Genomic DNA, 12,773 nt, shown 5'->3' with positions numbered 1-12,773 from the left:
AAATTAGTGTTCAGATCGAATAAATTTTTGACTCAAAACCGATCCAAACCACACCGCGAACATCCCTAATTCTCAACACTTATTTAAGTAGATTAATAAACTAATTACTAAACCAATTAAAAACTAATAACACATATTAATTAAACATGTATTATTAAAATTAATAATTGATTTTTTTAATAAAAAATATACAATATTAAAGTTTTTAATATTTATATATATTTATTAAAAAATTAAAATCTTTCATTAATAATAATATTAATACGTGCCTTAAAATACATGTTAGATAAACCTTTTATTTTAAAGATATATTAATGTTGTTAATTAAAAAATTTGTATAAAAAATATAAAATATAATTTTTTTAAATTTATTTATTGTTTATTTGTTTCGCAGAAGTTGAATTCCAATTAGAAACAAAATTGAGTGAAGCCACCCTACCAATGCAATGCAATAGAGTGAGACCAAACCCTCAAATTGCTGAGACATTTAATAGCCACAATTAGTATTCGTGTTTTCTGGACCTCAAATCTAACGCCCTCAAAGTTAGATATAAAATACTAATCCTCTCTCCATGTCATAATAGTAGTAGTAATATATTTCTTTTCAAAAAATTTATACTATTTTAGGTTCAAATAATTAAGTTTTTGGTTTTTATAAACTATTTTTCTTTAGTTTTCCATTTAATAATATTAAAAAATATCTAATCTCTATCATTAGTTTATTTCATTAAGTGATGTTGCCACGTGTTAAATTGTATATTTTTTTATTTGAATTTTTATAGGATCATTTAGTTAATTATTAGAAAGTAATGCAAAAAATTGAAACAAAAGTTGATCTTTAAACTTTTTGTTTCAAATTCTTTTGTCTATTAAATAAAAAAAGAAAAATATTTTCACTTAGTATAAAGTCACCAAATTCTAAAAATAATAGAGTCTAGCTTTTTGATCAAATTTACCGAAAAAATTACATTAAGATCTTACTTTAATTTGTTTAATATTCAATTTTTTGTCACATTTTATTATTTTAATATTCTAAAAATATTTATCTCAACATCTAAATCATTTGAAAGCATTTTCCATAGTTTAGTCCTCTCATTCCTATGAATTGATCATTTAGATAGGTAGCGTTTTTTCTGAGATATTGAGACAGAGACTGAATATTATATTTGTTGGTTACTAAAATTTTTGTCTCTCTCCCTAAAATTTTAGTATTTCAGTAGACGCAGTGGACTAAAATTTTTAGAGATAGAGACTAAAATTTTAATAATATTTTATATTTAAAATATCCTCATTTCAATTAATTAATTCCAATTTTACCCTTTGTACAAATTAAATTAGAATTTCATTCTTATTTCAATTTCTGTCTCCCACTTTACACCAAACAGAATATTAAGATTTATTTCAATTTCTGTCTCTTAGACTCTGTCTCTCCGTCTCTGTCTTTCCGTCTCTGTCTCTCCACCAAACGCTACCTTATATTATATGATCTATAATCTACAAACTCTCTCTCTCTTCCTGGTTCTGTGTTTCATGCATTTGGTAGGACCATAAATGGTAAAAAATGTCATTTACTAATAGTAAATTATTTCAGAAAGCCTCTGCAAATATTCAACTGTTTTTCTTCCATAGAGGATGCAGAAATTGTTTCCTATTCATTAAGCAATCTTATATATTTATAGAGGGAAAAAAAATTAAAACAGAAATTTGAAAATCAAAAGAAGTAATAAGAAATATTGAAAATCATAGTACACCTGCCATTAAATAAATGTGAATCTTTAATTATGAAAGAAGAAGTTGCTACCATTCCTTAAAGCCAACTAACACAAGGATGGAAACTTAACATCTACACTATTGTAAAATGAAAAAAAAAAAAAATTATAAAAGTTTTTAAGAATCAAATCATATGTTCACTCTTTAATTAGTATATATAATGGAGTATATAATAATTGCATGTTATAAGTGTATAATAACAACAATAAAGACAGGCTTTTAAAGACTATACCATATATCAAAATTAAATAAAAAGAACTAGGGTACTTCTAGTCTAGGGCATGTTCTTTTTAAATTTTTTCTCTCATAAGGGCCTACATATAATCTAGGATTATAACTGTTGAAATAGCTCTTTCTAGCACAAAGATGCTTCTACTAGTTGCTAGCATTTTGTTTTAAATTAAATATTTTAGAAAAAAGGACAAATCGATACATGATTTTTTAGTCTGCAGATATTTAAGTTATTGAGAATTTAAAAATACATTTAAGTTTCTGACCTTTTCAAAATTTGGACATATCGATCATTGAGTTTAATTTGTCCAATTTTAAAAACTCTCTCACATGTGCAACCATATCAACCAGGTCAGTATAACGGGAGTCACGTTTAATTTTTCCGTTGAATCTGACAGACCAAATGAACACAAAAAATCAATATGTCCAAATTTTAAAAAAGTCAACGACTTAAATATATTTTTATATTCTCAAAAATTTAAATATTTATAAATCAAAAGTCAAAAATCTATTTGTCCTTTTCTCAATATTTTATTAGGCCAATGTCAAAGAATTAACTGTTGATGTAGAGCGTAATATATACTCTCATCCATTTCTAAGAAGGTAGTACGGGATTATGTAAATATTGTTAAAATTAAAAAATATATATTTTTATATTTTAATAATATTTTTAAAAGATATTGTTAAATAATAAAAATATATTATTTTAATTATAATAATATTTTTTAAAAATGTTATTATTATAATTATTATAATATAAATATACTAAAATACTCTTTTGGAATACATGTGATTGTATTATTATTGTTCGTAAATAAATTTAGAAAGTCAACAAATTATCTTGAACATAATGTAATAGCATAAGTTAATTTTACAAGAGTTATCTTCCTACTAGAATTATAATTTGCATTTTACAAGAGTTATTAATGTCTAGTTCCATTCAGATAAAAAAAAAAAACATGGCAATGTATGTAGCATGTACAAGTATTAAGGAATGATATATATCATTTGATAAATAATAATAAGAAACCCAATTTTATTAAATATTAGTCAATTATTTTTATTGTAAAATTATCTTTTTAACTTTTTTTTGAAGATTTAAAATTTAAAATTAAAAATTTCAAAAAATTAATTGGTATTGACTAAAAAATTAATTTTCTAATAATAATAATAATAATAATAATAATAATAAATGAGCTAACATCATCATATGCTAATTTCTAAAGAAAGCTACACATGAAAGTGTTATTAAATGGCAGACATTACCACAAGCTCACATGACCCCTCTAATTCTATGCATGCCCCACACAACATTAAATAATCATTATGGTCATGTACTACACATACTACTCACTTCTGATCTGGATACACTTAAGCCATTATCATAATTTCACAAATAATAAAAAAACAAATAGGGTCCAAATATTTGGTTAATATATAACCATAACCATATAGTTACAATAGTAATAATCATTGACCATGATGCTAGCTTGCATAGTTGCATCATTATTATTTGTACACTTGATAGAACAACATACCAACTTTAAATTTATATATATAAGAAAAAGATATTTAGTTCTTTTTCAAATTCAAGTCACTTTAACTTCTCAAAAATACAAATATATCTTAAGTCTTATTAATTTTTTAAACAAATATGCTAAGAGGACCAGTTTTGTTTGATGCATCAATTCCATGTTCACCACTGCGACTCCCTGTAATCCATGCCCTGCCATAAAGATTTAGATTAAGAAAAAATTTACATCAAAATTTTGGGATATTTCCTTTAAAAATGTAACTTTTTCCACTTCATGATAGATTATATTATTAGTATTTAATTTTCTCAAATAATATACTAACAAGAACAAAGAAAATATTCAATTTCAGTCCTTATCACTTCGATTCGCATTAGTAATAAATTTGAGCAGAACTTTCTCTGTTACCTTCTAATATTTTTGCTGCTTGAATCCATAAGAATTGTCAATCTTTTTGCTGTCTTCATGAATTCACTACATTGAGATGAAAAATTGATTCAATGTATATATAAGAACATTTTTGGACTAAAACCATGAATGGTAATAGTGTTATACCTGAAGGGTTCTTCTCCAATTTTCTTAACAGCACTTGTTTCGTCGCGGTAAAGAACATGGTTGAAGATCTCAGATCGTTCCATATCAAACATGTTGGCCAGTTTTCTATAGAGTTCTTCATATGAACCAAGGCTTGATAGGTCTAAGGTTCTTCCTACATCTTCTGATTCCAAGAAAACCTTGCAATGGCTAGTTTCCAAGCCGATTTGCCACGAAAACTCGGCAGCATTAGAAGCTTTTCCTGGTGGAATGTGCTGTGAAACTGCAAATTTAGCTTCACCTAAGAAGCACTTCTCTTTGATCTTAGTCTCGTCCGGCGAGTCTTTTCCGGTTCGAGAGATTTGTTGCTCAGTGAGAATAGGCTGACCAAAAAGCAAAAACTGGTGTGTCTTAACATTGTTATCAGAATTCTCCAGACTCTTGTTGGATTTTCCCATGGTGAGCAAGCATGATAAGCTCTCTTTGCTCTTATCATGGTTGGTCATGTCGCGGTTATGAACATCGAGCCGATGGATACTAGTTGGAAGCAGCCCCAACTGCAGTTTATTGCTGAGGTGGAAATCTGAAAGAGATATTCCGATTTGAGCATGCCTGGTTCCCTGTATGCTTGCGGGAGCGTTTTCAGATAAACAATACATGGGGCTATTCGGCCCGATATAATTGCCCGGAAACGTTGGTAACGATGTGAACTGAATGTCCTGAGGGAAGTCTGGGTGCTGAGGAAACCTCAACTTCTTCCTTGGTGGAGAGAATGGCGAGATATTGATGATTGGCATGTTTGATACCAATTCAACCAACCATGGACTAACTCTCTTCACATTTTGTAGCAAATCAGGCTCATCCCAAGTAACCTGCAGGTGAAATAGGAAGACTAATCAAGAAATTCTCTATGGTGTGTGAATTCAATGTTCGAGATATAACCATTCATGTGCTTAAGTTTTTGGAAGGAATGATTTCATGACATGGTATCAGTGGTTTCAATGTGTTTTATGCAATATCTATCACTTGGGAACCTAAAAGGTTTGACTCTATCCAAGTACTCCATTTCAAACATATATATACATTCACATTTTAGAACCAACATTGAGAAAGAACAATAGATCTCCAAAGACACATGAGAGAGTTAAGTTACCTGAAGAATTCGCCAAGGCGAATTCGGCCAGCGGATAGGATCAGCAACCTGAACGGAAGCAACAGTCCCCATGAACCAGCTGATCCTAGAAGAATCCTCAGTCTCAAAGGGCATCTTGAACCTCATGCCAGAACACCATTGGATCCTCATTGCATCACTCACAGAAGAAGCCTTAATGCAGAACTCAGGAGTGCTTGCCCTTGGAGAATACACAACCTCAAATGCTTGGTTCCTTGCAGCCATTGACACAGCTTCCACAACATCTTCAGCTCTCACCCTTGAAGAAGAAGAAGAAGAAGAATAAGAACACCTTCCGTTACTATTCCTTAAAAGCTTGTTGTTCTCCTCTCTCAAGAACATTGACAATGCTCCATAAGGCCCTCCATTACTATTACCATTACCAGAAGAAGCTGAACTCCACAAAGATGAACCCTCACAACCACCACCAATTCCAATTCCAATTCCCCTTTTTGCCCTCCTAATCCCAACACAAAGATCACCATTTTCAGCCCTCAGAAACACCACAGAATCACCAGCTACAAGCTTCTTCTGATTAACAAAAGTGCTCCAACCAGTTGTAAGCAAGTGCCTCCTTGGTGTACCTCTATATATATGCCTAAACTTCCATAGCTCACCATGAACATCCTTTGCCACCACCGTCTGAACCGGCGGCTCCGCCGAGTAATCGAGCCGGGGGAAGATGGTTTCTGCACAGTAACGAGGGACTGAGAAACCCCCACCATTGTTAGCATCAGATTGGGTCAAAGTCTTTGCAAAAGATGCAGGCTTTTCTTGATTCTCCACAACAACTTCACCCTCCAAGGTGTTGTCGTTTTGATCAAGCTCTGAACTTTTCAGTGGAACAAGCTTTATCTTTGCGAAAACTTCATCTGTTTCAGGGTCAGCCATGAATCTCACTGTTGCAACCCTGCAAGGGATGAGTGGTGGAACCCTCAAAGAAGGAGTTGAGAGATCAATGGCGGTTTGAGCGTGTTCTGCATGCCCTTGTGGAAAGTAGAAAACTTTCGAGTTCACTTGAGGCATCTGAACCATGGAACCTGCACACGCATGCCATAGCTGCGGATCCAAGCTCTTCTCACCTTCCTTCATTTCTCTTCTTCGCTGCAAACTCTGTTAAAACCAAAAACAAAGTTTGATCAAACAGTGTTGGTGAATGGTGAGTGAATAATGTTTCTGATTTTGTGATCCAAAATGGAATTTTCACTTTTGAACAGAGAAACAAGTGAAGCGAAGAAAACACTCAAACAGAGCATGGTAAGTATCTGAAAACAGAGTCTTTATTATTATTTGTTGTGGGTGGGTTAATACCTTAAAATGTGGCGAAAAAACTGTGTCTGTTTGCTTCCACCGTTTGCACCCAACAAAAGAAAGATAACAACTTTGACGCAAGGTGTCTCTATAAATCACGTTGTTCCCATGCGCGCCATTGACACGTTGTTGATGATGAAATGAACAAGAACAAAAGAAGGAGAAGAAGCAGAAACAGAGAGCGGTTCAGAAGAGACAAGACACTCAACAGTTTTAAAAACACTGTTTTTTTTCCTTTCAATTCTAAGGGAAGATGGAAAATAAACTAAGCCCAATGGTTTTCTTCTGGTTCACTCAACCAAAAAGTTGAAAAAGTTTTGCACTTTGCAGAATCTCAGAACAGAAGAAAACAAAACAAAAAAAAAAGGAAGAGCTTTTGAGAGTTGAAAGCAGAGAAAATCTGAGTCAAAATAATGGAATCGTGTCTTCTTCTGAAGGGTATCACAAGACCTTCATATTCATTCATTCATTCATTCATTCATCTGAATTCTTGAGATCCCAAAGAAAGAGAGAGAGAGAGAAAGGAACAAGTTTTTGGTTGTTCTCTCTCACACACGCGACAGAAACTATTAACAAAATAAGTAACCAAGCCAAACAATGAGCTCAGACAGAACTTAATTGTTTTAAATAAATAAATAATTAATTAAATATATATAATTATGAGCATATGATATTGTAAAGATGCAAGTTATTAACATTACGTGATGATATCATGTCAGAAAATATCACGATTCTTTTGGTACAAGAGCAGTGCTAGTGTTGCTACCTACCTCATAGCTGAATCAACTATACTTCAAGGACCATTAATAATTTAATATATATATATATATATATTTAATAAATAAAATTGAGGGTAAAAAACCCAATTAAGCCAAGGGCTGAGCAAAATTACCCATATCCGCCAAATCAAATAATGATACAACATTTCACCAGAACACATTTTTATATAATTCGAAACAATAGGTTTCGAACTAGATATACACGTAATTCGAATTGAGTGAATTCGAAATACTCCCAAACACTAAAACCATGTAATTCGAATCAATTAGTAACGAATTAAGCGCGAAAAAAATCAACTAATTCGAGTGAACTTAATTCGAATTATGAGAGAGAAGTTCGAATCTTATTAACTCGAATTACCAGGAGAAGGACAAGTGAGAGGAGTTCGAATCTAATCGATTCGAATTATGTGCATTTGGCTACTCTAAGTAATTCGAATTGATTCGTTTCGAATTACAATGAACTCGCCTATATAAGGAGTTCGAACCAAGTTCATTCGAATCACTTTCTCATTCTCATACCCCACCAAATCCCAGAGAAAACGACCAACATTCGGGCCGAGATTCACCGGATCGGCATATTCAGGCGATGGGGGACGATCTGGGGAGGCTTTACCGTCTGGATGGAGTTGCTCATATCGCCGGGGTGATCAACGACGAGGTTAGTGGTATCTGATGTTGCGCTGTTCATAGTGTTTTATGTTATGATAGTGGTTTTATGATAGTGGTTTATGTTATGGTGGGTTTATGATAGTGGTTTTATGATAGTGGTTTTTGTTAACGGTTTAGGATGGTGGAGACTTGACTTCCCAGATGCCCTTACGTTGCCGGAGACTCAACCGAATCAACCATGTGCACCCATTCCCAAACTCTGAACACTTTCCCACGTACCTTCGATAGTCAGACTCAACTACCTTGTACTGTACCCCTCGGCGGATGCTGTACGTCTTCACACTCAACAGCGCCTCATCTTTGTCCTGAAATTGTTGACCAACCTGGAACTCTGTCATACCGGCGGACCCTTCTGTATCCCTGGCGCCAAATCCAGCAAGCTGCCCAGGATAATCATCCTGTCTCATGGCTTCCAGGTCCAAAGATGAAAAATGGGGTGGATACTGCTGTGTGCCAGAACTAGATCCACCAGTAGCCCTTATCGGATCGCCCGCTCCAACATCATTGCCGCTTTCATCGGCGATAAGATCCCGCTCGACATCATCGTCATCTGCATCATCAAACAATCCCTCTCCCACTCCAGCCGGTGTAGGACACCGTACGTCGGTCGGAAGATGTTCCCCATATCCAACCTCGTCTCCAACATTGCCGCTGAGATCAACAGCAAACGATGGGGAGGCGGCAAGTTGGACCGCTGGCTCATACACTGGAATGGAGGAGGAAGCAACCGCAGGTCTCGAGCTTGAACCGGCCACCGTGGCTATAGTGTTGGCATTGCGGTTCGACCCACCCGAGTTTGATACCACGTCAACCAACTTTGCCAACAGTTCTGGTGTCCTCACCTCGGGAAACTGCCTACGAGAAAGAAACATGACCTGCAAGTCCTCGTCACTCCCGATGGTGAAACAATCATACTTCACCGTATCATGGAGAACCGTGGTTGGAATGCGATAGAAAAACTTCTTAACCCTTTTCACTCCTTCCAGACCAAGCTTGACAAACACGGAGCTAACGAGAGCATCGTAGCTGGTCGAGGGACTCACGACAATACATAGAGGATCCTTATCAGTGAACTTCACGCCAGGGCGAGTTTTTCTCTTAATCGATCCTCTATGGTGTACTAGCACTAGAAAACTATCCTCACTAGCCATCACACCTCTTTGTTCACAGCTCCACGAGTTCGCTGCATATATATAGAGCTCCACTCCACACTAAATCGAATCAACTTGATGCGCACCATATATATATAATTCGAATCCAATCAATTCGAATTACCAAGGAGTTATAATTCGAATCAATAACTCGAAAAATGTACTTCCACACAATTTCTTACTAATTCGAATTAATATCATTCGATTTACCATTACCTAGTTCGAATCTTATTGATTCGAATTACGTGAGATTCTGCATGCATAATTCGTTACTAATTGATTCGAATTACATGGTTTTAGTGTTTGGGAGTATTTCGAATTCACTCAATTCGAATTACGTGTATATCTAGTTCGAAACTTATTGTTTCGAATTATATAAAAATGTGTTCTGGTGGAATGATGTATCAATATTTGATTTGGCGGATATGAGTAATTTTGCTCAGCCCTTGGCTCAATTGGGTTTTTTATAGTAAAAATTATAAAATGGGCAAATCACTTATTTAAACCAAAGGGATAAAAATTACATGAATCAGCCAAGTTAAAAATTAGTTCATAAATCTATCAGTCTACATTTCTATATAGTTCGAATCAGTTTAATTCGAACTTTATTTCCATATAATTTGAATTAACTACACAAGCACACACCTACTAATTCAAATCAACCTGATTTAAATTACACCACACTAATTCGAATAAGTGATTTGAATTACATACACATACGTACACATAGTAATTCGAATTGGACTAATTAAATTTAGTCAAATTTATTAAATTATTTAGTTCTCAAAATTCAACCGATAAATTAATTTAGTTCTCTAATTTTAAGAAGGGCTAATTAAATTTCTTAAATTGATAATTTGACTCAAAACTCCTAAGAAGTTATTGGAGTTCAACAATCTTGTAAAATTAATTAGGGCATTGATTAATAATAGATAAATTACTAAAAAAATGTTTAAAATTTTATATTACTTACAAAAATAACTTAAAAATATAACAAAAATAAAATAGTTTTAAAGCTTTTCATCATAATTTTATATGAACAAAGAAAACAAAATAGTAGTGCGTTACTATCACTGTAAATAGTTACTTAATAATGATTTGACACTTTTCATAATTTTATTCGTTAAAGAAAAACCATCTTTATAATTAACAGAACAAGACAACAAAAAGTATGAGTTGATTGTGAAATTCTTAACTATACAATGATTCTTTGTTTTTATTGAGAACAGATAGCAGTGTTTCATAATTTCATTTAATTTGCTACCAAGCAAAGTGGGTTGGGGAATATATTGTCAAGAAATAACAATTTTTGAAGCTAATTATTCATGAAATTGTAACATGAATGCCACCGCATGCTTTTTCCCACCTAATGTATTTTTTCTCTTTTTATGGAATTATTCCTTTTTCCTTATTATTAAATGGAAATATTCCTTTCTCAAAGGGAATAATTGATTAAAATATAGCACCTCACCAATATAGCACCATGTTGGTAGAATTTATTCATAATATATTTTACCTGATTAATTTTAAAATAACTATTTATATAGCTTCTATACAACAATGACTAAATTTGTTTTTAAGGTAGCGTTGTTTTAAGGAACTGGGACAGAGATTAAAAAACTGAGACTCAGTATTATATTTATTGGTTTAGAGACTAGTACTAAAATTTTTATTTCTGTTTTTAAAATTTTAGAATTTTAGTACTTCTAAAAAGTGGGGACACAAGAGATTGAAATTTTTAGAGATAGAGACTGAAACTTTAATAACATTTTATACCTAAAATACCCTCATTTCAATTAATTAATTCTAATTTTACCTTTTGTACAAATTAAATTAGAACTTCATTCTTGTTTCAATTTCTTTCTCCCACTTTACACCAAACAAAATATTGAAATTTATTTCGGTTTCTGTCTCTCAATATAAGTCTTTCAATCTTTGTCTCTCTATCAAATACTACCTAAGAGTTATGTAACTTATTGTATTCTCTTAACCAAAAAATAAAATGTAAAGGCTATTTAAAATTATTTTTTATATTTTATTTAGTAATAAATAAAATAATGTAAATTCTATTCTAAAGAAAAAGGAAATGGTAAGTTAGTACTGGTTAATTAATTGAGTTTGATGACATAACAAATGGAAATTAAAGCAAAGCATAATCTGACAAAAGATAATAGTAGGCAGTCACAAAAAGTTTGAAAGAATATTATTATTATTATTATTATTATTATTATTATTATTATTATTATTTTAAAATTTTCTGATGAGAATCTTCTGATGCCTCGCTAATGCATGCAAAAAAGTTCATCAATAATCAAATAGAGTCAGCATTGCTCTAAGTACGTACAACACATCAATGGTGATGAAGAATTAGGTGACGAGTCAGACACTGCCACCTTTTTTTATATATCTACTCGGAGTCATTGGTACTGTACTTAAAGTTTCGTGTTTAATTTTTTAAAAAGGTCAAAAACAAATATTTAATATTTAAAAAAATAAACTATTTAAAAGATATTTAAAAATTTATATTACTGATAAAAAAATTTAAAAATATGATAAAAATAATTAAATATAAAATATATATTTAAAAAATTTAAATTTTGATACAAATTTTTATAATTATTATTATAAAAATAAATCTTTTTATCCTTAAATTTGGTAATTTTATATAAAATAAATTAATAATAAAAATAAAAATATTAAAAAAGTTATTTTTAAAAATTATAATTTATATTTTTTTAAAAGATTTTTTATTTAAAAATAGATATTTTTAATATAATAAATAAATAAATATTTTTATATTTTTATACTCAAATATAATTATTATTAGATAAAAAAATTATATGAAATATTTCAAACATAAAACTACTTTTTTTTTTAAATTCATAAAAATTCATCTGAATAATAAGAAATAAGAAAGAAATTAATTTATACCATAGAATAAATAAGAAATTTTCTATGGTATAATATAACAGGGCAGGAAAATAGTTGAAATATATGTGAAATTAAAATATATATGCAATATCTCTTACAAAAAATTAAATGTACAAAACTAAATTATTGGTGTTCATCATGTTAACACTACTTCATTAACTTAAAAGAATTGAGAAACAATAAAATCTAAACCTTTTAATCATATAAAATTTGATATATTCTTATGTCATAAATTATATACTCTCTAAAAAGTAGAAATGCAGAAATGATTTATATAAGGAAAGGTATAGTAGAATTGTTGGATAATAATTAATAAACATTATTATATGGTTATTGACTTGGACATAGAACATGCATGGAGACAATTTAGAGACGAAAATTGAATGATGGAAACACATGGAGAGCAAAGAATGAATGTAGAGAAGAAAAATGTATAACACAAGGTAGATAGATATATAAATAGATAGAATTGAAATTTAATGAGATTGAAGAACCAAGCTTACTAATCTTATATATCTCCTCATCAAAGGTCATACTCATAAACTTAACAAATGCCCCATTTTGCCGTCCCACATTTGACTATACATTAGTACTATATACTTTGCTGTAATTCAAAAATAAAAACAAAATTAAAAGGAAAACACTAATGTATTATTCATTCATGACAATGCCTACATTAATAGTAATCGGT

At 31.3% G+C, this 12,773-nt stretch overlaps 2 protein-coding genes across 2 annotated transcripts; both read right to left on the bottom strand.

The window, feature by feature from the left end:
* Nucleotides 1–3,410: 3,410 nt before the first annotated feature.
* Nucleotides 3,411–7,190, bottom strand: LOC107629227 (auxin response factor 10-like). The gene is made up of 5 exons (XM_016331954.3): nucleotides 6,550–7,190; nucleotides 5,221–6,351; nucleotides 4,089–4,939; nucleotides 3,942–4,007; nucleotides 3,411–3,727 (listed from the first exon to the last, which is right to left on the bottom strand). Exons 2-5 carry the CDS (start codon nucleotides 6,328–6,330, stop codon nucleotides 3,646–3,648), a joined length of 2,109 nt encoding a protein of 702 aa, XP_016187440.1. The 5' UTR covers nucleotides 6,331–6,351; nucleotides 6,550–7,190; the 3' UTR covers nucleotides 3,411–3,645.
* A 703-nt stretch (nucleotides 7,191–7,893) lies between these two features.
* On the bottom strand, nucleotides 7,894–9,151 carry LOC107632366 (uncharacterized). Its single transcript, XM_016336053.1, has 2 exons — nucleotides 8,220–9,151; nucleotides 7,894–8,011 (listed from the first exon to the last, which is right to left on the bottom strand). The coding sequence occupies exons 1-2, from the start codon at nucleotides 9,149–9,151 to the stop codon at nucleotides 7,894–7,896; spliced, it is 1,050 nt and encodes a 349-aa protein (XP_016191539.1).
* Nucleotides 9,152–12,773: the final 3,622 nt, after the last annotated feature.

This window comes from Arachis ipaensis, chromosome B3 (assembly GCF_059453495.1).
Source record: "Arachis ipaensis isolate K30076 ecotype BB chromosome B3, ASM5945349v1, whole genome shotgun sequence".
Taxonomy (NCBI): domain Eukaryota; kingdom Viridiplantae; phylum Streptophyta; class Magnoliopsida; order Fabales; family Fabaceae; genus Arachis; species Arachis ipaensis.
Note: the sequence above shows the minus strand (reverse complement) of the source record. Positions and strands in the feature narration are given on the sequence as shown.

Coding starts and splice junctions, on each gene's coding strand:
- LOC107629227 (XM_016331954.3), bottom strand. CDS start 6,330: ATGAAGGAAGGTGAGAAGAGCTTGGATCCGCAGCTATGGCATGCGTGT. Junction 4,940..5,220: donor CGCCTTGGCGAATTCTTCAG/GTAACTTAACTC, acceptor TTTCACCTGCAG/GTTACTTGGGATGAGCCTGA. Junction 3,728..3,941: donor AGCAGCAAAAATATTAGAAG/GTAACAGAGAAA, acceptor TCTTTATGGCAG/GGCATGGATTACAGGGAGTC.
- LOC107632366 (XM_016336053.1), bottom strand. CDS start 9,151: ATGGCTAGTGAGGATAGTTTTCTAGTGCTAGTACACCATAGAGGATCG. Junction 8,012..8,219: donor GTTGAGTCTGACTATCGAAG/GTACGTGGGAAA, acceptor CACTATGAACAG/CGCAACATCAGATACCACTA.